The following is a 25,800-nucleotide window of genomic DNA, read 5'->3' on the forward strand; positions in this document are numbered from 1 at the left end:
ACTGATTCAGACTCTAGTGGAATGGAGGAACAGCCTCAACCTCAAGATCTAATGCCCCTTTAGAAAAAAGATCCGAAGAGGGAGTCGAAAAAATAAATCCACAAAAGAAACGCAAGCAAGTATCTTGGAGAAGGTGAACGATGACGAAAATAAACTCCAAATTATAAAGTGGACAAATAAAGTATTGACTGTAGGGCAAACTAAAGTCTTGTCATTGGGTCTGAGTTTTTGTATTCCTGATGAATTTAATCTTACGGATTTCAAAATAGATCTTATTAAGGCCACAAGGAAATTACATTTAAAAAAAATGTTTTCATCTACCAAAGGTACTAACAAAACTGAGTACGGCATCTACAGAGAGTCCAGCTTCTATTGGAAACCTGGGATTTATGGCTCTTCCTCCATCTGATCCGAGACACATTGACGTTGCATGGCTATTAGCCGGCCTCAGTGAGTCAACATCATGGTGAAAAAAAAAATCAATGTGAATAGAACCACTGAACCTTCTAAAGGTGGCAATTCCATCGATTTATTTCAAGACCTAGTAGTAAAAGATGTGGAGGCGTTTTCATATCGCAAACCTAAGAAGAACTTATCTATTAACCCCTTCCTGACATCAGACGTACTATCCCGTCGAGGTGGGGTGGGCCCGTATGACCGCCGACGGGATAGTACGTCATCACCGATCAGCGGCGCTCACGGGGGGAGCGCAGCCGATCGCGGCCAGGTGTCAGCTGCCTATCGCAGCTGACATCCGGCACTATGTGCCAGGAGCGGTCATGGACCGCCCCCGGCACATTAACCCCCGGCACACCGCGATCAAACATGATCGCAGTGTACCGGCGGTATAGGGAAGCATCGCGCAGGGAGGGGGCTCCCTGCGGGCTTCCCTGAGACCCCCGGAGCAACGCGATGTGATCACGTTGCTGCGAGGGTCTCCTACCTCCTTCCTGGCTGCAGGTCCCGGATCCAAGATGGCCGCGGCATCCGGGTCCTGCAGGGAAGGAGGTGGCTTACCGAGTGTCTGCTCAGAGCAGGCGCTGGTAAGCCTGCAGCCCTGCACAGCAGATCGTCGATCTGGCAGAGTGCTGTGCACACTGCCAGATCAATGATCTGTGATGTCCCCCCCTGGGACAAAGTAAAAAAAAAATTTTTCCACGTGTAAAAAAAAAAAAAAAAAAAAAATTCCTAAATAAATAATAAAAAATATATATATTATTCCCATAAATACATTTCTTTATCTAAATAAAAAAAACAAAACAATAAAAGTACACATATTTAGTATCGCCGCGTCCGTAACGACCCAACCTATAAAACTGCCCCACTAGTTAACCCCTTCAGTAAACACCGTAAGAAAAAAAAAAAAAAAACGAGGCAAAAAACAACGCTTTATTACCATACCGCCGAACAAAAAGTGGAATAACACGCGATCAAAAAGACTGATATAAATATCCATGGTACCGCTGAAAACGTCATCTTGTCCCGCAAAAAACAAGCCGCCATACAGCATCATCAGCAAAAAAATAAAAAAGTTATAGTCCTGAGAATAAAGCGATACCAAAATAATTATTTTTTCTATATTTTAGTTTTTATCGTATAAAAGCGCCAAAACATAAAAAAATGATATAAATGACATATCGCTGTAATCATACTGACCCGACGAATAAAACTGCTTTATCAATTTTACCAAACGCGGAACGGTATAAACGCCTCTCCCAAAAGAAATTCATGAATAGCTGTTTTTTGGTCATTCTGCCTCACAAAAATCGGAATAAAAAGCGATCAAAAACGGTCACGTGTCCGAAAATGTTACCAATAAAAACGTCAACTCGTCCCGCAAAAAACAAGACCTCACATGACTCTGGAGCAAATGTGGAAAAATTATAGCTCTCAAAATGTGGAGACGCAAAAGCTTTTTTTCTATAAAAAGCGTCGCTGGTTTCACACTTGCGTTTTTGTCTGCAGCGTTTTTTGCACAAAAAAACGCATGCGTTTTTTCCCTATATTTAACATTGAAAACGCATGCGGTTTTTTTGTACGCGTTTGGTCGCGTTTTCAAACGCATGCGGTTTTTTTCTGCATGCGTTCATTTTCAGAAATACAACCTGCAGTATTTTCTTGTGGCGTTTTTTTGCGGCAAAAAAATGCATTGCGGTCTATGTAAACGCATGCGTTTTTAAGCACATGCGTTTGTTTGCGTTAAAAACGCATGCGTTTTTATCGAAAAAAACCCAGAAAACACTGAAAAGCCACCCACCACCATCAAGGTGATAAAGGGATCCAAACCCTAACCCTAACTCTACCCCTAACCTCACCCCTAACCGTTTAATGAACATTTTCTGACAGTCATAGTGCCACGTATTTCAGTGCCACGTTTTTCAGTGCCACGTGTTTCAGTGCCACGTGTTTCAGTGCCACGTGTTTCAGTGCCACGTGTTTCAGTGCCACGTGTTTCAGTGCCACGTATTTCAGTGCCACGTATTTCAGTGCCACGTATTTCAGTGCCACGTATTTCAGTGCCACGTATCACGTATTTCAGTGCCACGTATTTCAGTGCCACGTATTTCAGTGCCACGTATTTCAGTGCCACGTATTTCAGTGCCACGTATTTCAGTGCCACGTATTTCAGTGCCACGTATTTCAGTGCCACGTATTTCAGTGCCACGTATTTCAGTGCCACGTATTTCAGTGCCACGTATTTCAGTGCCACGTATTTCAGTGCCACGTATCACGTATTTCAGTGCCACGTGTTTCAGTGCCATGTATTTAAGTGCCACGTATCACATATTTCAGTGCCACGTATTTCAGTGCCACGTATTTCAGTGCCACGTATCACATATTTCAGTGCCACGTATTTCAGTGCCACGTATCACATATTTCAGTGCCACGTATTTCAGTGCCACATATCACATATTTCAGTGCCACGTATTTCAGTGCCACGTATCACGTATTTCAGTGCCACGTGTTTCAGTGCCACGTATTTAAGTGCCACGTATCACGTATTTCAGTGCCACGTATTTCAGTGCCACGTATTTCAGTGCCACGTATTTCAGTGCCACGTATTTCAGTGCCACGTATTTCAGTGCCACGTATTTCAGTGCCACGTATTTCAGTGCCACGTATTTCAGTGCCACGTATTTCAGTGCCACGTATTTCAGTGCCACGTATTTCAGTGCCACGTATTTCAGTCACGTTTAGGGTTAGGGGTAGGGTTAGGGCTAGGGTTGGAGCTAAAGTTAGGGTTGGGGCTAAAGTTAGGGTTAGGATTACATTTACGTTTGGATTAGGGTTGGGATTAGAATTATGGGTGTGTCAGGGCTAGGGGTGTGGTTAGGGTTACCGTTGGGATTAGGGTTAGGGGTGTGTTTGGGTTAGGGTTTCAGGTAGAATTGGGGAGTTTCCACTGTTCAGGCACATCAGGGGCTCTCCAAGCGCGACATGGCGTCCGATCTCAAATCCAGCCAATTCTGCGTTGAAAAAGTAAAACAGTGCTCCTTCCCTTCCGAGCTCTCCCGTGCGCCCAAAAAGGGGTTTACCCCAACATATGTGTTATCAGCGTACTCGGGACAAATTGAACAACAACTTCTGGGGTCCAAGTTCTCTTGTTATCCTTAGGAAAATAAAAATTTGGGGGGCTAAAAATCATTTTTGTGGGAAAAAAAAGATGTTTTATTTTCACGGCTCTGCGTTATAAACTGTAGTGAAACACTTGGGGGTTCAAAGTTCTCACAACACATCTAGATAAGTTCCTTGGGAGGTCTAGTTTCCAATATGGGGTCACTTGTGGGGGGTTTGTACTGTTTGGGTACATCAGGGGCTCTGCAAATGCAACATGACGCCTGCAGACCAATCCATTTAAGGCTGCATTCCAAATGGCGCTCCTTCCCTTCCGAGCTCTGTCATGCGCCCAAACAGTGGTTCCCCCCCACATATGGGGTATCAGCGTACTCAGGACAAATTGGACAACAAATTTTGGGGTCCAATTTATTCTGTTACCCTTGTAAAAATACAAAGCTGGGGGCTAAAAAATCATTTTTGAGAAAAAAAAAAAATATATATTTTCACGGCTCTGCGTTATAATCTGTAGTGAAACACTTGGGGGTTCAAAGCTCTCAAAACACATCTAGATAAGTTCCTTAGGGGGTCTACTTTCCAAAATGGTGTCACTTGTAGGGAGTTTCAATGTTTAGGCACATCAGGGGCTCTCCAAACGCAACATGGCGTCCCATCTCAATTCCAGTCAATTTTGCATTGAAAAGTCAAATGGCGCTCCTTCCCTTCCAAGCTCTGCCATGCGCCCAAACAATGGTTTACACCCACATATGGGGTATCATCGTACTCAGGACAAATTGCACAACATTTTTTGGGGTCCAATTTCTTCTCTTACCCTTGGGAAAATAAAAAATTTGGGGCAAAAAGATCATTTTTGTGAAAAAATATGATTTTTTATTTTTACGGCTCTGCATTATAAACTTCTGTGAAGCACTTGGTGGGTCAAAGTGCTCACCACACATCTAGATAAGTTCCTTAGGGGGTCTACTTTCCAAAATGGGGTCACTTGTGGGGGGTTTCAATGTTTAGGCATATCAGGGGCTCTCCAAACGCAACATGGCGTCCCATCTCAATTCCAGTCAATTTTGCATTGAAAAGTCAAATGGCGCTCCTTCCCTTCCGAGCTCTGCCGTGCGCCCAAACAGTGGTTTACCCCCACATATGGGGTATCAGCGTACTCAGGACAAATTGTACAACAACTTTGGGGGTCCATTTTCTCCTGTTACCCTTAGTAAAATAAAACAAATTGGAGCTGAAATACATTGTGTGTGAAAAAAAGTTAAATGTTCATTTTTATTTAAACATTCCAAAAATTCCTGTGAAACACCTGAAGGGTTAATAAACTTCTTGAATGTGGTTTTGAGCAGCTTGACGGGTGCAGTTTTTAGAATGGTGTCACACTTGGGTATTTTCTATCATATAGACCCCTCAAAATGACTTCAAATGAGATGTGGTCCCTAAAAAAAAATGGTGTTGTAAAATTGAGAAATTGCTGGTCAACTTTTAACCCTTATAACTCCGTCACAAAAAAAAATTTTGGTTCCAAAATTGTACTGATGTAAAGTAGACATGTGGGAAATGTTACTTATTAAGTATTTTGCGTGACATATGTCTGTGATTTAAGGGCATAAAAATTCAAAGTTGGAAAATTGCAAAATTTTCAAAATTTTCGCCAAATTTCCATTTTTTTCACAAATAAACGCAAGTTATATCGAATAAATTTTACCACTAACATGAAGTACAATATGTCACGAGAAAACAATGTCAGAATCGCCAAGATCCGTCAAAGCGTTCCAAAGTTATAGCCTCATAAAGGGACAGTGGTCAGAATTGTAAAAATTGGCCCGGTCATTAACGTGCAAACCACCCTTGGGGGTGAAGGGGTTAATGAAGAAAAAGCTATCTGTCATAAGGAAGGCAGACAAGGGGGGTAACCTAGTCATTGTAGATAAAAATTACTATATTAATGAAGCAATGTCTCAGTCAAATGACAGGAACACTTATATCCCTCTTGATTACAACCCCACTGTGAAATTTAAAGAGAAATTGAGGTGTTTATTAAAAAAAATGGGTGGCGAAAGGCACCTTAATGAAGAATAAGGCAGAAAAAGTATTGCCCGAATATCCTAATATACCGCATTGGTAGTTTGCCAAAAATTCATAAAAACGCCACACATCCTTCTGGGCGTCCTATAATACCCGGAATTGGATCGCTCACGGAACCCTTGCCTCAGTTCTTTAATTGGCTGCAGCAAATTCCTTCTTTTGTGAAAGACTCGGGGGACTTTCTCCTGGCTCTACAGTCTATAGACTGGCAACCAAGCTTTGCCTTACCATCAATCTCTACGCAAGGATACCCCAGTTAAAAGGCATAGAGGCAATATGGACAATTTTGACCAACACTGATAAGGATCCAGATTTTATTGCATTTATTGTAGAGCCTGGAGTTTGTCCTTTCACATAACGCGTGTAAGTTCATTGATAAGTGGTTTCTACAATGCACAGGTACCGCGATGGGTACGCCCGTCGCGTGCGTTTTTGCTAACTTATTCCTTGCAGCGTTTGAGGAAAAATAGATCACATCAGAGGCAAATCCCTTTTTAAAACATATGCGGACATATTTAAGATGTGTAGACGATGTGTTTATAGTCGTCTGGGATGGATCAAAAAAGGAGTTTGATGATTTTGTTTCCCATCTTAATGATGTAAATGAGGAAAACATGCAATTTACAGCTTGCTTTGGAGGTAATAAGTTGGAGTTTTTAGATGTAGAGATTGAAATCGCGGATGGTAAGTTTAACACGAAAGTGCATAAAAAACCAACCGCGAGGAACAATTTGCTGCATTGTAATAGTGCCCATCCGTTTCATACAAGAAACGCTATACCATATAGCCAGATGGTGCGCTATAGAAAAATACATAATAATGAAGTCATTTCTAAAAAAACAAATTCACGAACTAAAAACAAACTTCTTGACTAGAAATTCTCCTCCTAACATATTGACAGCAGCAGAAAGCAGAGTGGGGAAACTCGCACAAAAAATTATTAAAAACTCGAAGGAGAACTAAACGTCTTATCTGCAAGAGAAGGATCACCGACAATGTGTATTTACTTTACACATAGCCCAATAGGTAAAGAATGCGGCTATTAATAAGAACTGGCATGTGCTGCAGAATGATAACGATCTATCGGAGGTAGCAGCAAATCAGCCGCGGTTCAGGGAACAACGCAATCCTCACCGGGAAAGGTTGTCCTCGTGTAATTAAACACATGCAAGACGAGCAGAATGCAAACCCGAACCGATTAGGTTCTGCTGGTCTGGAATTAGTTACCCAGTTCAGGGCGGTGATCGCAATAAAATCTTACTCCAACGTGAGGCAAGATGGATTATCGAGACTAATGCACAAGGGCCTATCGGACTTAGTGATACATTGGACATGGCCATATTTTTGTAAAATTATAGAATTGCATTTTCTGTAATCCAATGTGTTTCTAATTGTACTTATTCTTGTCATTTTTTGCACTTTTTTTAAGATCTGTACTATCACAATTATTCACTGTTGATTGTCTAACTCTCTATAAAGGAAATGACATTTTTTATTTGTGCACCTGGACCCGTTGAAGCGCATCGGCGCAAAACGGCCGTCATCCTCCTCTCCCTCCCCACACCCCTCTATATACCAGCCGCCTCTCCACATTATGTCCTTGTTACCATAAGGATTGATAAAGGACATTGAATTATAGCAGAATCTGGGTGAGTGCCAGATATTTGAAGCTGCTGGTGCATCTGGAGTCCCTCGAACCACAAGGTGTAGGCTCCTTCAAAGGCTTGCTGTGGTGCATAAACCTCCTATTCGGCCACCCCTAAACAGTGTTCACAAGCAGAAATGGTTCCAGTGGGCCCAGACATACATGAAGACTGATTTCCAAACAGTCTTGTTTACTGATAAGTGTTGAGCAACCCTGGATCGTCCAAATGGATGGAGTAGTGGATGGTTGGTGGATGGCCACCATGTCCTAACAAGGCTGCGACGTCAGCGAGGAGGTGGAGGAGTCATGTTTTGGGCTGGAATTATGGAGAAACAGCTGGTGGGGCCCTTTAAGGTTCCTGAAGGTGTGAAAATGACCTCTGCAAAGTATGTAGAGTTTCTGACTGACAACTTTCCTCCATGGTATAAAAAGCAGAAATGTGCCTTCATCTTCATGCTGACAATGCACCATCTCATGCTGCAAAGAATCTGAGTCATTGGCTGCTATGGGCATAAAAGGAGATAAACTCATGGTGTGGCCACCATCTTCCCCTGACCTCAACCCTATAGAGAACCTCTGGAGGATCATCAAGCAAAAGATCTATGAGGGTGGGAGGCCGTTCACATCAAAACAGCAGCTCTGGGAGGGAAGAAATACAAGCAGAAACTCTCCAAAAACTCACAAGATCAATGGATGCAAGAATTGTGAAGGTGACATCAAAGAAGGCTCCTATGTTACATGTAACTTGGCCTGTTAGGAGGTTTTAGAGTTAAATAGTTTTTTTGCTCAGTGAATGTGACCTCCTAATGCTGCAAATTCCACAAATGAGACTTTTCAGTTCTTTATATCAAATGTTCAGAAATTCTACTGGGCCTAATAACGTGGAGCAGTGCATTGTGGGGTGTTACCCATTGTGGAGATTATACTGTTATCATTGTATAATCTAACGGGTGATGACTTTATTACACTGACTGTCATCTGCACCAAACATTTAGGGAAATCCCAGAAATATGTCATTTGCATAATAATTTGGAACACTGTATAAACAGGTGTGTGTGTATATATGTATATATATATATATATATATATATATATATATATATATATATATATATATATATATATATATATATAGGTGTCTGTATACAGGTGTGTGTAAAGGTGTAAATACAGGTGTATGTGTATAAGGGTGTGTATATATATATGTGTGTCTATAGGTGTATATTTATGTGTCTGTATACAGGTGTGTGTATAGGTGTATATAGGTGTGTTTATAGGTGTATATAGGTGTACACACAGGTGGCCCCCGGATGATGTGACGACCTCGCAGTTTTGTTACCTGCACGGACTCCTGTATAGTGATGTGGCGCCCTCTTGCGGTTTCCGTGGCGCCCTCTTGTGGTTTCCGTGGCGCCCTCTTGTGGTTTCCCACTTTTTATCTTTTTTTTGTGATGTTTTACGTTATAAATAAAATGATATTTGCTTTATAAATCCGGCTCTGCATTTATTTTATATCAATAACAAAAGAAAACAAATGGACATTTGAGCAATAATGGAAATTTGTTTAATATTCGAGTTTATTTCCACATCTAAATATAAAGATCGCACAGACGACACCGGAGAACAGGAAACAATAGCCGGCAGAGATGAAAGTGGCGGTGACAGCTGTGCGCCCGGTGACAGCTGAGCGCCCGGTGACAGCTGAGCGCCCGGTGACAGCTGAGCGCCCGGTGACAGCTGAGCGCCCGGTGCAGGGAGGCCGTACACAGGTGTGTAGCAGTCTAGTGAAGGTGCAGGAATAACATATTGATGTCACACAAGCTCCGCAGTGCAGGACTCCGGCCGTCGCTCTGCTGCACAATCTCCTGGCGGTAACTGAATATTACTCCTGGACCTTCACTGGACTCCTATACCCCTGTATACGGCCTCCCTGCACCGGGCGCTCAGCTGGCGCCGCCCCTTTAACCTCTACCTGGTGTTTTTCCTTCTCTCCGGTGTCGTCTGTGCGTTCTTTAGATCTGTAAATAAACTTATTACACAATTTTCCGTCATTGCTGGACCCGGTCACATTGCGGGATGACCCGGCTCGCTCCCTCCGATCCTTCCTCTCCGGAGCCCTCACCTGTCGCTCCAGTCATCTCTCCGCCGCTCCTCTCTCTCCCGGGATCGGTCGTAGTCGCTTCTCTCCCGCCTGAACTTGTCCCTGCGCCGGCGATCGTACTCATCATCACTGTCCGCCATTATCTGCCGAGAAGACAAGACGGCACAAATGAAGGACCCCAACATGGAACACAGGAGGCACCCAGCCCGGTACAGGGGGCTACAATACCGCTGCTCCCCTCTTCTCCATCACATGGTATCTCCCGTACCGCTGCTCCCCCTCTTCTGCATCACATGGTATCTCCCGTTCCGCTGCTCCCCTCTTCTCCATCACATGGTATCTCCTGTACCGCTGCCCCCCTCTTCTCCATCACATGGTATCTCCCGTAATGCTGCTCCCCCTCTTCTGCATCACGTGGTATCTCCCGTACCGCTGCTCCCCCTCTTCTCCATCACATGGTATCCCCCGTACCGCTGCTCCCCCTCTTCTCCATCACATGGTATCTCCCGTAATGCTGCTCCCCCTCTTCTGCATCACGTGGTATCTCCCGTACCGCTGCTCCCCCTCTTCTCCATCACGTGGTATCTCCCGTACCGCTGCTCCCCCTCTTCTCCATCACATGGTATCTCCCGTACCGCTGCTCCCCCTCTTCTCCATCACGTGGTATCTCCCGTACCGCTGCTCCCCCTCTTCTCCATCACATGGTATCTCCCGTAATGCTGCTGCCCCTCTTCTGCATCACATGGTATCTCCCGTACCGCTGCTCCCCCTCTTCTCCATCACATGGTATCCCCCGTACCGCTGCTCCCCCTCTTCTCCATCACGTGGTATCTCCCGTACCGCTGCTCCCCCTCTTCTCCATCACATGGTACCTCCCGTAATGCTGCTCCCCCTCTTCTGCATCACATGGTATCTCCCGTACCGCTGCCCCCCTCTTCTGCATCACATGGTATCTCCCGTACCACTGCTCCCCCTCTTCTCCATCACATGGTATCTCCTGTTCCACTGCTCCCCCTCTTCTCCATCACATGGTATCCCCCGTACCGCTGCTCCCCCTCTTCTCCATCACATGGTATCTCCCGTAATGCTGCTCCCCCTCTTCTGCATCACATGGTATCTCCCGCACCGCTGCTCCCCCTCTTCTCCATCACGTGGTATCTCCCATACCGCCGCTCCCCCTCTTCTCCATCACGTGGTATCTCCCGCACCGCTGCTCCCCCTCTTCTCCATCACGTGGTATCTCCCATACCGCTGCTCCCCCTCTTCTCCATCACATGGTATCTCCCATACCGCTACCCCCCCCACCCATCTATCACATGGTATCTCCCATACCGGTCCTCCCCCGGTAACGGCCGCCTGGACGTCCATTATTCCGGGGTCTCCGGCACTCTGCTCCCTCCCGCCTGTCACTGCCTCCTCCATGATGACGCGGGGTTTCCCAAGCCCCTGCTTCGCACAGTCACACACAATCTTACCTTTCCTCACGGTCCGGCCCGTATGTCTGCAGCAGAAAGAAAGCTGGAGGCGGGAAGATAACAATACGTCACTTCCTGTCACTGCCGGATAGACGTAATCTGGGAGGAGTCAATGCTAAGAAGGCGGGAGCGAGGACGGCGCCGCCATTTTGTGTAAGGGCAAAACTGAAAAACGGATCCTAGATTATCCAATAGACTGGGCGGTAAGAAAGCGAGGAGGAGGGGTGCTGCGCAGTGAGGGCTGTGCACGAAGCCTGCCCTGCACAAAGATGGCGGAGGCTGCGTCACCACAGAGATATTATGAGGCAGGACACTGGTGTGACCTGAGGTAAAGTGCGTCTGTGAGTCCTGTCCGTCCATCCTCAGGCAGCTGTGTGTCTCTTCCCCTCAGCCACTATGGCCGGCACTGCGGTTACCACTAGAGTAAATAATGGAAGGTGTCGTGTATAACACGACTAAAAGGTAATAACTTACTGTAACTGATCGGACGCCATCACGTCGGGATGTAATGGAGCTTGCGTGGTCGATGCTGCTCGCAGGTAGGAGTCTGAGAATAACACTGAGGTAAAGTATGGAGCCGGCCGTCGGTGAAGAACATTCGCCTTATTATTGTGCTTGCTCTGGAGTTGCCATAGTAGCAGCAGCCCTACATGGGCTTCCTGTCATGTGACCAAACAGGACATCTGTGAAGAAAAGCTGACAGGAAGTGTGATGGTGCTCCCATGGCAACCCCAGAGCGAGCGCAATGCTTCCACTACGGCGGCAGAGGGAAGATGTATGGTAGCGTCCCTCGTCTGTCTCCATTTTCAGGTGTATTTTCCAGGTTTCACGCATGGTAAAGTATATTACTAGCGGTGACGGGTAGTGTCCGTGTCCTGTATGACGAGACAACAACTATGGCAGCTCTTCTGTGACGCTCACCGGGAGCAATGGAAATGGAGGAAGAGAAGAACCAGGACAGGGCGAATGACACCCAGTAAGGAGCCAACATGGCCGTCAGGAGACGAATCTGACTAAAGACGAAGGCTCTGTGGTAGAAAAATAATTTTATTTATCAGTACAGTTACATTGCTTCACACGTTGCGTCCAACGAACATCCCATGAAACGCGCAGGAGTGTAAGCCGGGACCTCGCAGTCCGCCATTAGTAAAATATATATCGTACCGTTATAAGATTAACCTGTTGTATCTCCCGATGATCCACCATGACGACAGCGACTATACCAGTCGTGCAGATGCCGCGTCCGTGGACTGGAAACCACCATTTACGTGGCGTCGTTTATGTAGCGTTAGTTCATTAATCACATTCATTAAAATGGTTAAGGCGTCCCCTCCCCCACGCAGGAGTGCTGAAGACAGGACTGGTGCTAGCGATCCAGCCTGGTAGGAAACTGAGATATTGCAGCTAAAATTTGGAAAATGGCACATTGCGAGAGGGGCATTTTTATGGCAGTGTTGTCTGTGAGGCAGAATTCTGGAAGTGAGCAGTTCCCCGGATCAACGCCTTGTATCCAGTCTGAATACGGTGACCGTAACGTAAGCTCGGAGAGGAGATGGCGTCATTGGGCCCCTCCTTATTATTCCCTTATGTGGAGTGTCTCCACCTCCATGTCTCAAATCTTCAGACTCTGTACATATAACAGAATCTCACTTTCTCTCTTGCCGACCATGAGGTTCACAGCGGTTTCCTAGACATCTGTATGCGGACATTCATTTCGGACAGTTGCTGCGGAGTGGCGAGTGTGCGCAGAAGGCTGTTCTCATGCTCCAGGACGACGTTCCTCTCTGTCAGGTCTTTAATTTGTTCACGTAACGCCTCCACCTCCTCACGGACAGCAAAGAGAAGGTGAGTCTTCACCAGATCCTGAGGAGAGAGAACAACAATGTGAACATTGTATATCAAAGAGATACAGCACAGGATGGAGGTGAAGTATAAAACTGTGTATGATACAGGAATAGTAGATACAGGACAGGATGGAGGTGTAGTGTAGAGCTGTGTACAGTACAGGAATAGTAGATACGGGACAGGATGGAGGTGTAGTGTAGAGCTGTGTGTACAGTACAGGAATAGTAGATACAGGACAGGATGGAGGTGTAGTGTAGAGCTGTGTGTACAGTACAGGAATAGTAGATACAGGACAGGATGGAGGTGTAGTGTAGAGCTGTGTACAGTACAGGAATAGTAGATACGGGACAGGATGGAGGTGTAGTGTAGAGCTTTGTACAGTACAGGAATAGTAGATACGGGACAGGATGGAGGTGTAGTGTAGAGTTGTGTACAGTACAGGAATAGTAGATACGGGACAGGATGGAGGTGTAGTGTAGAGCTGTGTACAGTACAGGAATAGTAGATACGGGACAGGATGGAGGTGTAGTGTAGAGCTGTGTACAGTACAGGAATAGTAGATACAGGACAGGATGGAGGTGTAGTGTAGAGCTGTGTGTACAGTACAGGAATAGTAGATACAGGACAGGATGGAGGTGTAGTGTAGAGCTGTGTGTACAGTACAGGAATAGTAGATACAGGACAGGATGGAGGTGTAGTGTAGAGCTGTGTGTACAGTACAGGAATAGTAGATACGGGACAGGATGGAGGTGTAGTGTAGAGCTGTGTGTACAGTACAGGAATAGTAGATACGGGACAGGATGGAGGTGTAGTGTAGAGCTGTGTACAGTACAGGAATAGTAGATACAGGACTGTTATGAACTGGTGGTTTAGGAGCAACATGGGACGTGCTCTGGAGGAGGTGGTACCTGTACTGACCGCAGTTCCTGAGCTTAACACAACACTAGAAGTAGCCGTGGGATGTTCCTGTCACTCCCTAGACACCTCGTCACAGCCGGAGGACTAACTACCCCTAGAGATAGAAACAGGAAAGCTATCTTGCCTCAGAGAAAATTCCCAAAGGATAGGCAGCCCCCCACAAATATTGACTGTGAGTGGAGAGGGAAATGACATACGCAGAATGAAACCAGGATGTAGCAAAGGAGGCCAGTCTAGCTAGATAGATAGAACAGGACGGAATACTGTGCGGTCAGTATTAAAAACTAGAAAAATCCACCACAGAGTTTACAAAAATCTCCACACCTGACTAAAAGTGTGGAGGGTAAATCTGCTTCCCAGAGCTTCCAGCTTAACTGAATAAATCCATACTGACAAGCTGGACAAGAAAAAACATAGAAAGTGCAGAACGATTAAGTCCACAACAAGTGAACTGCAAAAGAACAAAGCAAGGACTTATCTTTGCTGAACAGGTCAGAATATCAGGGAAATCCAAGCAGAGATGTGAATCCAAGCAGGAACCATTGACAACTGGCACAGGCTGAAGGATAGAACCAGGTTAAATAGCCGAGCCAGAAAGACAATCAGTGGAAGCAGCTGCTGACTGCTAAATCCAAGGAGCAGCAGTACCACTTAAAACCACTGGAGGGAGCCCAAGAGCAGAATTCACAAAAGTGCCACTTACAACCACCGGAGGGAGCCCAAGAGCGGAATTCACAACAGTACCCCCCCTTGAGGAGGGGACACCGAACCCACACCAGAGCCCCCGGGCCGATCAGGACGAGCCAAGTGAAAAGCACGAACCAAATCGGCGGCATGGACATCGGAGGCAACAACCCAAGAATTATCCTCCTGGCCATAACCCTTCCATTTGACAAGATACTGAAGCCTCCGCCTCGAAAAACGAGAATCCAAAATTTTCTCAACCACATATTCCAACTCCCCCTCAACCAACACCGGAGCAGGAGGATCCACAGAGGGAACAACGGGCACCACATATCTCCGCAACAAAGATCTATGGAAAACATTATGGATGGCAAAAGAGGCTGGAAGGGCTAAACGAAAAGACACTGGATTGATAATCTCAGAAATCTTATAAGGACCAATAAACCGAGGCTTGAACTTAGGGGAGGAAACCTTCATAGGAACATGACGAGAAGATAACCAGACTAAATCCCCCACCCGAAGCCGGGGACCAACACACCGACGGCGGTTAGCAAAACGCTGAGCCTTTTCCTGAGACAACGTCAAATTGTCTACCACATGAGTCCAAATCTGCTGTAACCTGTCCACCACAGAATCCACACCAGGACAATCAGAAGGCTCCACCTGCCCCGAAGAAAAACGAGGATGAAAACCAAAATTACAAAAGAAAGGCAAAACCAAAGTAGCCGAACTAGCCCGATTATTAAGGGCAAATTCGGCCAACGGCAAGAAAGCCACCCAATCATCCTGATCAGCAGACACAAAGCATCTCAAATAGGTTTCCAAGGTCTGATTAGTTCGCTCAGTTTGGCCATTTGTCTGAGGATGAAACGCCGAAGAAAAAGACAAATCAATGCCCATCCTAGCACAAAAGGCCCGCCAAAACCTAGAAACAAACTGGGAACCTCTGTCAGACACAATATTCTCCGGAATGCCATGCAAACGAACCACATGCTGAAAAAACAATGGAACCAAATCAGAGGAGGAAGGCAATTTAGGCAAAGGTACCAAATGGACCATTTTAGAGAACCGGTCACAAACCACCCAGATAACAGACATCTTCTGGGAGACAGGAAGATCTAATATATAATTGCCTAGAATACTACTTCCTGCAATTTGTGCCAACTTCCGTGGCTTTGTCCGGAGCTATTGTCCGGAGCTATTGTCCGGAGATAATGTCCGGAGCTAATGTCCGGAGATAAGTGACGTCACCAGTGTCCTACACCCAGGCAGAGCACAGGGGCCCCAGGCAGCATATGGGGCCCCAGGCAGAGCACAGTGGCCCCAGGCAGAGCACAGGGGCCCCAGGCAGCATATGGGGCCCCAGGCAGAGCACAGTGGTCCCAGGCAGAGCACAGGGGCCCCAGGCAGCCTATGGGGCCCCAGGCAGAGCACAGTGGCCCCAGGCAGAGCACAGGGGCCCCAAGCAGCATATGGGGCCCCAGGCAGAGCACAGGGGCCCCAGGCAGCATATGGGGCCCCAGGCAGAGCACAGTGGCCCCAGGCAGAGCACAGGGGCCCCAGGCAGAACATGGGGCCCCAGGCAGAGCACAGGGGCCCCAGGCAGCATATGGGGCCCCAGGCAGAGCACAGGGGCCCCAGGCAGCATATGGGGCCCCAGGCAGAGCACAGGGGCCCCAGGCAGCATATGGGGCCCCAGGCAGAGCACAGTGGCCCCAGGCAGAGCACAGGGGCCCCAGGCAGAACATGGGGCCCCAGGCAGAGCACAGGGGCCCCAGGCAGAGCACAGGGGCCCCAGGCAGCATATGGGGCCCCAGGCAGAGCACAGGGGCCCCAGGCAGCATATGGGGCCCCAGGCAAAAAACAGTGGCCCCAGGCAGCATATGGGGCCCCAGGCAGAGCACAGTGGCCCCAGGCAGAGCACAGGGGCCCCAGGCAGAGCACAGTGGTCCCAGGCAGAGCACAGGGGCCCCAGGCAGCTTATGGGGCCCCAGGCAGAGCACAGTGGCCCCAGGCAGAACATGGGGCCCAGCCCACCAAATCGGAGGCCGAGAGTCCCCGCTCACCAAATCGGAGGAAAAGGGGCCCCGCCAACCAAATCGGAGGCCGAGGGGCCCCGCCAACCAAATCGGAGGCCGAGGAGCCCCGCCCAACAAATCGAAGGCCGAGCGGCCCCGCCCACCAAAGCGGAGGCCGAGGGTCCCCGCCTACCAAATCGGAGGCCGAGGGTCCCCGCCTACCAAATCGGAGGCCGAGCGGCCCCGCCCACCAAAGCGGAGGCCGAGGGGCCCGGCCCTGCCCACCAAAGCGGAGGCCGAGGGGCCCCGCCCACCACATCGGAGGCCGAGGGGCCCCGCCCACCAAATCGGAGGCCGAGGGGCCCCGCCCACCAAATCGGAGGCCGAGGGTCCCCGCCCACCAAATTGGAGGCCGAGGGTCCCCGCCCCCCAAATTGGAGGCCGAGGGTCCCCGCCCCCCAAATTGGAGGCCGAGGGTCCCTGCCCACCAAATCGGAGGCCGAGGGGCCCCGCCCACCAAATTGGAGGCCGAGGGGCCCCGCCCACCAAATCGGAGGCCGAGGGTCCCCACCAACCAAATCGGAGGCCGAGGAGCCCCGCCCACCAAATCGAAGGCCGAGCGGCCCCGCCCACCAAAGCGGAGGCAGAGGGACCCCGCCCACCAAATCGGAGGCCGTGGGGCCCCGCCAACCAAAGCGGAGGCCGAGGGTCCCCACCCACCAAATCGGAGGACGAGGGGCCCCACCAACCAAATCGGAGGACGAGGAGCCCCGCCCACCAAAAGTAAGTGCGGCCCCAAAAGTAAGTGCGCCCCCGGGTGCAAAAGTAAGTGCGCCCCCGGGTGCAAAAGTAAGTGCGCCCCCGGGTGCAAAAGTAAGTGCGCCCCCGGGTGCAAAAGTAAGTGCGCCTCCGGGTGCAAAAGTAAGTGCGCCCCCGGGTGCAAAAGTAAGCGCGCCCCCGGCCCCGGGTGCAAAAGTAAGCGCGCCCCCCAGTCCCGTGTGTGAAAAGTTCTGCTGTAAAGCTGGTAGCGCTGTTCAAGCACCATGTATTTCCTTCAGGAAATGCCCATCTAATATATAATTACCTAGAATACTACTTCCTGCAATTTGTGCCAAGAAAGAACATACCAATATACATAGTTATTGATACATATTATTTATTATTTACATTATTGTTCTTAAGCAAAGAACCGTTGTTGTGGCATTTGCCACAACACGCAAAGTTGTTGTCTGATGTCTTTCATCACTCCCCTCATAAGCATGTTCATGGATCCTGTGTAACTGTACCTTAAATAACAAGAATTGTCAAGAGCTGGTGAGTGCAGCCATTTTTTCTTCTTTCTTACTATTATTTATTGTATTATTCTTACATTTGAATAAATAAAGTATATATGGATTCTAGACTCCCGATTCTTTAGAATCGGGCTGCCATCTAGTCCGAAATAAAATCCATGGAAATGTGCGTCCAGGGCCTCTCAGGGACCGGCAAAGGCAAAAGCAACCCACTAGCGCGGGAACAGCAAGGCTTGGCCCGGGCACAAGTCCCACAGGACTGCACAAAAGAACGCACATCCCGCGACAAGGAAGGCCACCAAAAGGACCTAGCAACCAAATCTCTGGTACCAAAAATCCCAGGATGACCAGCCAACACTGAACAATGAACCTCAGAAATTACCTTACTAGTCCATCTATCAGGAACAAACAGCTTCCCCACTGGACAGCGGTCAGGTTTATCAGCCTGAAATTCCTGAAGCACCCGCCGTAAATCAGGGGAGATGGCAGAAAGAATCACCCCTTCTTTAAGAATGCCAACTGGCTCAAGGACTCCTGGAGAATCAGGCAAAAAGCTCCTGGAGAGGGCATCAGCATTAACATTCTTAGATCCCGGAAGATACGAGACCACAAAATCAAAACGGGAGAAAAACAGGGACCATCGAGCCTGTCTAGGGTTCAGCCGCTTGGCCGACTCGAGGTAAATCAGATTCTTATGATCGGTCAAGACCACAACGCGGTGCTTGGCTCCCTCAAGCCAATGTCGCCACTCCTCAAATGCCCACTTCATAGCCAACAACTCCCGATTGCCAACGTCATAATTGCGCTCCGCAGGCGAAAACTTTCTGGAAAAAAAAGCACACGGCTTCATCAAAGAACCATCAGAATTCCTCTGAGACAAAACGGCCCCTGCCCCAATCTCAGAAGCGTCAACCTCAACCTGAAAAGGAAGAGAAACATACGGCTGACGCAACACAGGGGCAGAAGTAAATCGGCGTTTAAGCTCCTGAAAGGCCTCAACAGCCGCAGAGGGCCAATTCGTCACATCAGCGCCTTTCTTCGTCAAATAGGTCAGGGATTTAACCACACTGGAAAAGTTGGCAATGAAACGGCGATAAAAATTAGCAAAGCCCAAAAATTTCTGAAGGCTCTTCACCGATGTGGGTTGAATCCAGTCATGAATGGCTTGGACCTTAACAGGATCCATTTCTATAGACGAGGGAGAAAAAATAAAACCCAAAAAAGAGACCTTCTGAACTCCAAATAGGCACTTAGACACCTTCACAAATAAAGCATTATCACGAAGGATCTGGAATACCATCCTGACCTGCTTCACATGAGACTCCCAATCATCGGAAAAAATCAAAATATCATCCAAATATACAATCATGAATTTATCAAGATAATTGCGGAAAATATCATGCATGAAGGACTGAAATACAGAAGGAGCATTAGAAAGCCCGAAAGGCATCACAAGGTATTCAAAATGGCCTTCGGGCGTATTAAATGCCGTTTTCCATTCGTCACCCTGTTTAATACGAACAAGATTATATGCCCCTCGAAGGTCAATCTTAGTAAACCAACTGGCCCCCTTAATCCGAGCAAACAAATCAGAAAGCAAAGGTAAAGGGTATTGGAATTTGACCGTGATCTTATTAAGAAGGCGATAATCAATACAGGGTCTCAAGGAGCCATCCTTCTTGGCAACAAAAAAGAATCCCGCTCCCAATGGTGATGAAGACGGCCAAATATGCCCCTTCTCCAAAGACTCCTTGACATAACTCCGCATGGCGGCATGCTCTGGCACAGACAGATTGAAAAGTCGGCCCTTAGGGAACTTACAGCCAGGAATCAAGTTAATAGCACAATCACAGTCCCTATGTGGAGGAAGGGAACTGGACTTGGGCTCATCAAATACATCCTGGAAATCCGACAAAAACTCAGGAACTTCAGAAGAGGGGGAAGAGGAAATTGACATCAAAGGAACGTCACTATGAACCCCTTGACAACCCCAACTAGTCACAGACATAGATTTCTAATCCAGCACCGGATTATGTTCCTGTAACCATGGAAAACCCAGTACAACAACATCATGCAAGTTATGCAACACCAGAAAACGGCAATCTTCCTGATGTGCTGGAGCCATGCACATGGTCAGCTGAGTCCAATACTGAGGTTTATTCTTGGCCAACGGTGTAGCATCAATGCCCCTCAAAGGAATAGGACTCTGCAAAGGCTGCAAGGAAAAACCACAGCGCCTGGCGAATTCCAAGTCCATTAAGTTCAGGGCAGCGCCTGAATCCACAAATGCCATGACAGAAAAGGACGATAATGAGCAAATCAGGGTCACAGATAAGAGAAATTTAGGCTGTACAGTACTGATGGTAACAGACCTAGCGACCCTCTTAGTACGCTTAGGGCAATCAGAAATAACATGAGCAGAATCACCACAGTAAAAACACAGCCTATTCTGACGTCTGAATCCCTGCCGCTCTGCTCTAGTCAAAATCCTATCACATTGCATAGGCTCAGGACTCCGCTCAGAGGACACTGCCATATGGTGCACAACTTTGCGCTCGCGCAGGCGCCGATCAATCTGAATGGCTAGAGACATAGATTCGCTCAAACCAGCAGGCGTGGGGAAGCCCACCATAACATCTTTAAGGGCTTCAGAAAGACCCTTTCTGAAAATTGCTGCCAGAGCATCCTCATTCCATTTAGTGAGCACAGACCATTTTCTAAATTTCTGGCAGTATAATTCTGCCGCTTCCTGACCCTGACATAGGGCCAACAAGGTTTTTTCTGCATGATCCACAGAATTAGGTTCGTCATACAATAATCCGAGCGCATGAAAAAATGCGCCTATATTAAGCAATGCCGGATCCCCTGATTCAAGGGAGAATGCCCAGTCCTGAGGGTCACCACGCAGCAGAGAGATGACAATTTTAACCTGCTGAATGGGATCACCAGAGGAACGGGGTTTCAAAGCAAAAAACAATTTGCAGTTATTTTTAAAGTTCAAAAACTTGGATCTGTCCCCAAAAAACAAATCAGGAGTAGGAATTTTAGGCTCTAAAGCCGGAGTCTGGACAACATATTCTTGGATACTCTGGGGAGACCATTTTTTCTTATACACAGTATCTCGGCATACAGAGAGGTCATACCCTGCCACTGCAGGTGACTTCGTTCGGTTTTCTTTAGCCCGGTTAAACTTCCCCTGATGAACCCCCCAAACGGGTGGGGAAACGCGTAGGGAAGATACACACTTTTGTTCAGGGAGGCTATATCTGACCAGGGGCACTGAAAAATAGGCTCACACTTGGGTACTGCCCTTGTAAGGGCGGGAGTTGACTGCAGAGGGCACGACACGGTAAAAGAGGCCCCCGTGTTCCCCACTCCCCCCTATGTCGTTTATTTGGTCTTGATGTCCTTTCTCCCCATCATCTGGTCTCTTGGTATATGGAGCAGCATCTGAGGGCCAGCTAACAATTTGGGTGAGATTGTGCCATTTTTTATCTAGTGCACTGTTAATTATGAGCACTTTATGTATACAATTTTGTATTATGTTTTTATTTTTAGGTGTATTAATAAATGCTAAGTTTTACTAGGATTTAAAGGGCTGACTTTGCTGTTAATTACTCTGTACCCTTGCAGCAAGTTGATCCACACGAGAAAACAAACCCTGAACATCCATGCAAACGCCAAAATCCTGAACCACCCAGAGATTAAGAGGAAAAAAAAAGACAAAACAGACTGCAGAAAAAAAAATGGCTATTTTTTTTTTTTTTTCCTTCTTTTGAGATGCATTTAATTCATTTTTGGCCAGTTGTACTGTTATGAACTGGTGGTTTAGGAGCAACATGGGATGTGCTCTGGAGGAGGTGGTACCTGTACTGACCGCAGTTCCTGAGCTTAACACAACACTAGAAGTAGCCGTGGGATTTTCCTGTCACTCCCTAGACACCTGGACACAGCCGGAGGACTAACTACCCCTAAAGATAGAAACAGGAAAGCTATCTTGCCTCAGAGAAAATTCCCAAAGGATAGGCAGCCCCCCACAAATATTGACTGTGAGTGGAGAGGGAAATGACATACGCAGAATGAAACCAGGATGTAGCAAAGGAGGCCAGTCTAGCTAGATAGATAGAACAGGACAGAATACTGTGCGGTCAGTATTAAAAAACTAGAAAAATCCACTACAGAGTTTACAAAAATCTCCACACCTGACTAAAGGTGCGGAGGGTAAATCTGCTTCCCAGAGCTTCCAGCTTAACTGAATAAATCCATACTGACAAGCTGGACTAGAAAAAACATAGAATGTGCTGAACGATTAAGTCCACAACAAGTGGAAAGCAAAAGAACAAAGCAAGGACTTATCTTTGCTGAACTGGTCAGAATATCAGGGAAATCCAAGAGAGATGTGAATCCAAGCAGGAACCATTGACAACTGGCACAGGCTGAAGGATAGAGCCAGGATAAATAGCCGAGCCAGAATAGACGATCAGTGGAAGCAGCTGCTGACTGCTAAATCCAAGGAGCAGCAGTTCCACTTAAATCCACCGGAGGGAGCCCAAGAGCAGAACTCACAAAAGTGCCACTTACAACCACCGGAGGGAGCCCAAGAGCGGAATTCACAACAGGAGATGTAGTGTAGAGCTGTGTACAGTACAGGAATAGTAGATACAGGACAGGATGGAGGTGTAGTGTAGAGCTGTGTGTACAGTACAGGAATAGTAGATACAGGACAGGATGGAGGTGTAGTGTAGAGCTGTGTGTACAGTACAGGAATAGTAGATACAGGACAGGATCGAGGTATAGTGTAGAGCTGTTTGTACAGTACAGGAATAGTAGATGCAGGACAGGATGGAGGTGTAGTATAGAGCTGTGTGTACAGTACAGTGTCACGATATTGTATGAAGTATAATATGATGTAGTTTTGTCCTTCAGCCCATGCTGTGGGCTACAAAAACCCCCTTCCCTTTCACTCAGCCAAGAGCTGCCTTGCCAATGTATGTGGGGGGAGTTTTATTGAAGAAAGGAATTTAGGACCGGCATAGCTGCATTGGAAAGCTTTGCCAGCTAGAACTGGATTATAAATCTCTAGGATCCATGAGGGTCTTTTGTTCCATTATTGCAAGATATTGGGACAACCATTTAAGATAGGAACAGGAAAATACATATTCTTAATCTCCCTCGGTGGATCTATCCGCCATGGTAAGCACGGGCTTCTAACTCCATCTGGTAAAGAAGTGGGGATTTCTCTGTAATTATGCATCACAAATAGGACATATTTGATCTCATTAGAATGCCAATATTAAGACGAGATGAATTCTGGGTTTGTTATGACTATGACATGTTCTGGAGCAGAGATATAGGTATTAGACAAACTTGTGTGACATTTACTAAGACTGAAGAAAGAGGAGGGCGATCTTAACTCAACCCTTTTGGTGATGTCACAGGCTGCAGCTATAAGTTTTTTGGCCAGACTCCAGCAGGAGTCTGTCTGCTGGAGTCTGACTTGAAGAGCTGTTCCTACCCAGAGTCCTAATGCACTGGGACAGATGGAAACTCCACCAGCCTGGTTGCCTCAAATGATCTGACCACATGTAAGTGTTATTTCTTATTGTAATCCCTGTTTTTTTATAATTACCTTGTACATATTTCAATTGTCTCTTCTGTAACATCCGTGTAATATTTTTTATATAAAAACACTGCCTTCTTTCGGAGAAAAATATTTAAAGTACTAGTTCGTTCTTCATGCTCTAAAACGTACCCTGTCTCCTGAAGGGAATTACGCTACTGTGTTGGGTTAGCTTCGGACCCGTTTAATCGAAGCTGGTGGCAGCAATACCGTGCAGGCCTTTGGGTGTTGTTGTAGCGACTGCGGCGTTGATAATTATTGTTCCTGCCTGAGTGGGAGTAGTTTATCGCGTCGCTGCAGCGTGCCCAATAGCCAGTACATAGCAGGCAGCCTTTCTGGCGACTAATTACTCTAGGTGCAGTGCCTAATCTGACCTGACAGAAAGGCGGGGCGCCAGAGAGCTGCTAGGTTTAAGTGGAACTGTAAGCGGGATATTCATAGATCCCTGCAGTTCATGGTATATTGAAGAGCAGTGGGATACCTAAAATAAGCCCCTGCTGTAAACTAAGAGGTCAATAGCCTTGTGTGTGTTTTTTTTTATCACATTGTAGCAGTGGTGGGATAACTAAGATAAGCCCCCTGCACATGTGATAGCCGTCTGTTGGCCTAAAGTCACCCCAATCCGTGACGTAGGGGTGACGGTCATGGTGTGAATCGTGACAAATTGGTGGCAAGGCGGTGGGATATTAGAGCATTAGTGATTTGGTTTGAGTGATCATTCCTCTCACTAATAACTTGCAAAGTTCTTGCGAGAACTCTGCGCAAAAAAGTTGGGAGAACGAACTCAGTGTTTATTAGTCCTGAGACAATTGTGTGTACTGGTAATTATCCCTTCCCTTTCTTTTTGTTTTTCTGTCCTATCTTTTATTTGGCAACCATGGTTGTGCTGGGAGAAACCTTTTATGAGCAGCAAACCAGAGACACCCTTATTGCTTTATGCAAGTCACAGCACATTGACTTTGCAGGCAAAAACAAAACACAACTGGTCGCAGTTCTGGTGCAATGGGAAGCCGCTCTAGACCACTCTCAGAGCCCAGTGGCTGCAGAAGCCAGCACAAGTGAACATGGTGCTGCAGCAGAGGTCCAACCACTGAATACGGGCCCTATTAGCAATCAGGGCGAATTGGACCCCCACCTGCTGGCGGCCTTGAAAGAATTCCCCACTGACGACCATGAGGGACAGCGGCAGCTGATTCAGCAATACCGGCAGGAGGCCCGAGCCGAGCGAGAGGCCCAGCGAGCCGAGCGGCAAGCGGAGCGGGAGTACCAGCTGCAGTTAGCCCGACTGCAAATGCAGGGGTTGTCCCAGTCCAGCCGTGAGCCCAGCAGCGCTCAGACACCGAAGCCCCGGCCCGATCACTTCCCTGTTATGGAAAAGGACGGGGACTTGGACACTTTTCTGCGGGCCTTGGAGAAAGCCTGCAGACAGTAACAGCTGCCTACACAAGAATGGGCACGATACCTGACACCAGGGCTGAGAGGCAAAGCTCTGGAGGCATTTGCTGCCCTCCCTCAAGAACAAGATGGTGACTATGAGGCCATCAAGCAGGCTCTGATAGCCAAGTACCAGCTTACACCCGAGGTGTACCGTAGAAAGTTCCGGACCCTCCAACGTGGCCCACACGACAGTTACAGTGATGTGGTGCATGGACTGGGGACCCACTTTGACCAGTGGACCCAAGGACTGTCAGTGACCACCTTTGCACAGGTGCGAGATCTGATGATCAAAGACCAGTTCTTCCATCTTTGCCCAGCTGAGGTGCGACAGTTCGTGATGGACAGAGACCCCAAAGACGTGACGAAAGCAGCGCAGATTGCCGATGCCTATGAGGCCAACCGTAGATCAGAAGTGCGGAAGCCAGTCACCACCAGCTGGAGAGGGGGTAAGCCTGCATCCAACGCAAGTACCCCTGCCAGCCAACACCCCAGAGGTCCTGTCCCCGTAGCCAACAGCACCAGACCTACCACCGAACTCCGCAAGTGTTACTTCTGCAATCGGACTGGTCATATCAGTCCCCACTGTCCAGACAAGCAGAAGAACCCCTCATCCAAGGCCCCAGGGCCTAATGCAGCAGTTCTTTTGGTGGGTGGTGTGGCTGGGAGGGGGTGTGACAATGTACAGCACGTCACCGTGGGAGGCCATGTTGCTACAGGCCTCAAGGACACCGGGGCTGAACGAACCCTCATCTGACCCGAACTGGTGGCCCCTGAAGAAATCATTCCGGGGAAAACCCTAACTGTCACTGGGATTGGGGGCATCAGCTGTCCCTTACCGATGGCCCGGGTTTATATTGATTGGGGTGCCGGGATCGGGTTGAAGGAAGTGGGGCTGTCTGATAATTTGCCCACTGATGTTTTGTTGGGGACTGATTTGGGGAGGATGGTTGCATACTACATCCCTGACATCCCTCCCCAATCTGCTAATAAGGGTAACGTTAACCCTGATGATGATGATGATGGGAAATCGCATGTGTTACCTGACCATGCTTTATCTTGTAATGATGCATCTGATAACCATTTTTTCCCTAGTATTGATGGTGAAAA

The 25,800-nt window shown here is 47.7% G+C and overlaps 2 protein-coding genes across 6 annotated transcripts in view; both read right to left on the reverse strand.

Annotated features, from left to right (window-relative positions):
- The window catches only part of SRRT (serrate, RNA effector molecule), a 28,794-nt gene extending 17,830 nt beyond the window's left edge, over nucleotides 1–10,964 (reverse strand). The window contains exons 1-2 of one of the 2 annotated variants that reach the window (XM_077261539.1): nucleotides 10,880–10,964; nucleotides 9,426–9,547 (exon numbers count right to left, since the gene is read on the reverse strand). In XM_077261539.1, the coding sequence (XP_077117654.1) occupies nucleotides 9,426–9,544 (119 nt within the window). In that variant the 5' untranslated portion in view covers nucleotides 9,545–9,547; nucleotides 10,880–10,964. Of the gene's footprint in view, nucleotides 1–9,425; nucleotides 9,548–10,736 lie in introns of both variants that reach the window. The other variant, XM_077261538.1, reaches the window with a different exon arrangement.
- Nucleotides 10,965–11,910: 946 nt separating this feature from the next.
- Nucleotides 11,911–25,800, reverse strand: part of LOC143774180 (TSC22 domain family protein 4-like) — a 53,319-nt gene continuing 39,429 nt past the window's right edge. For all 4 annotated transcript variants that reach the window (XM_077261541.1, XM_077261540.1, XM_077261544.1 and 1 more), the window contains exon 5: nucleotides 11,911–12,742. In XM_077261541.1, the coding sequence (XP_077117656.1) occupies nucleotides 12,554–12,742 (189 nt within the window). In that variant the 3' untranslated portion in view covers nucleotides 11,911–12,553. The remainder of the gene's footprint in view (nucleotides 12,743–25,800) is intronic.

This window comes from Ranitomeya variabilis, chromosome 5 (genome assembly GCF_051348905.1).
Source record: "Ranitomeya variabilis isolate aRanVar5 chromosome 5, aRanVar5.hap1, whole genome shotgun sequence".
In the NCBI taxonomy this organism is placed as follows: Eukaryota; Metazoa; Chordata; class Amphibia; order Anura; family Dendrobatidae; genus Ranitomeya; species Ranitomeya variabilis.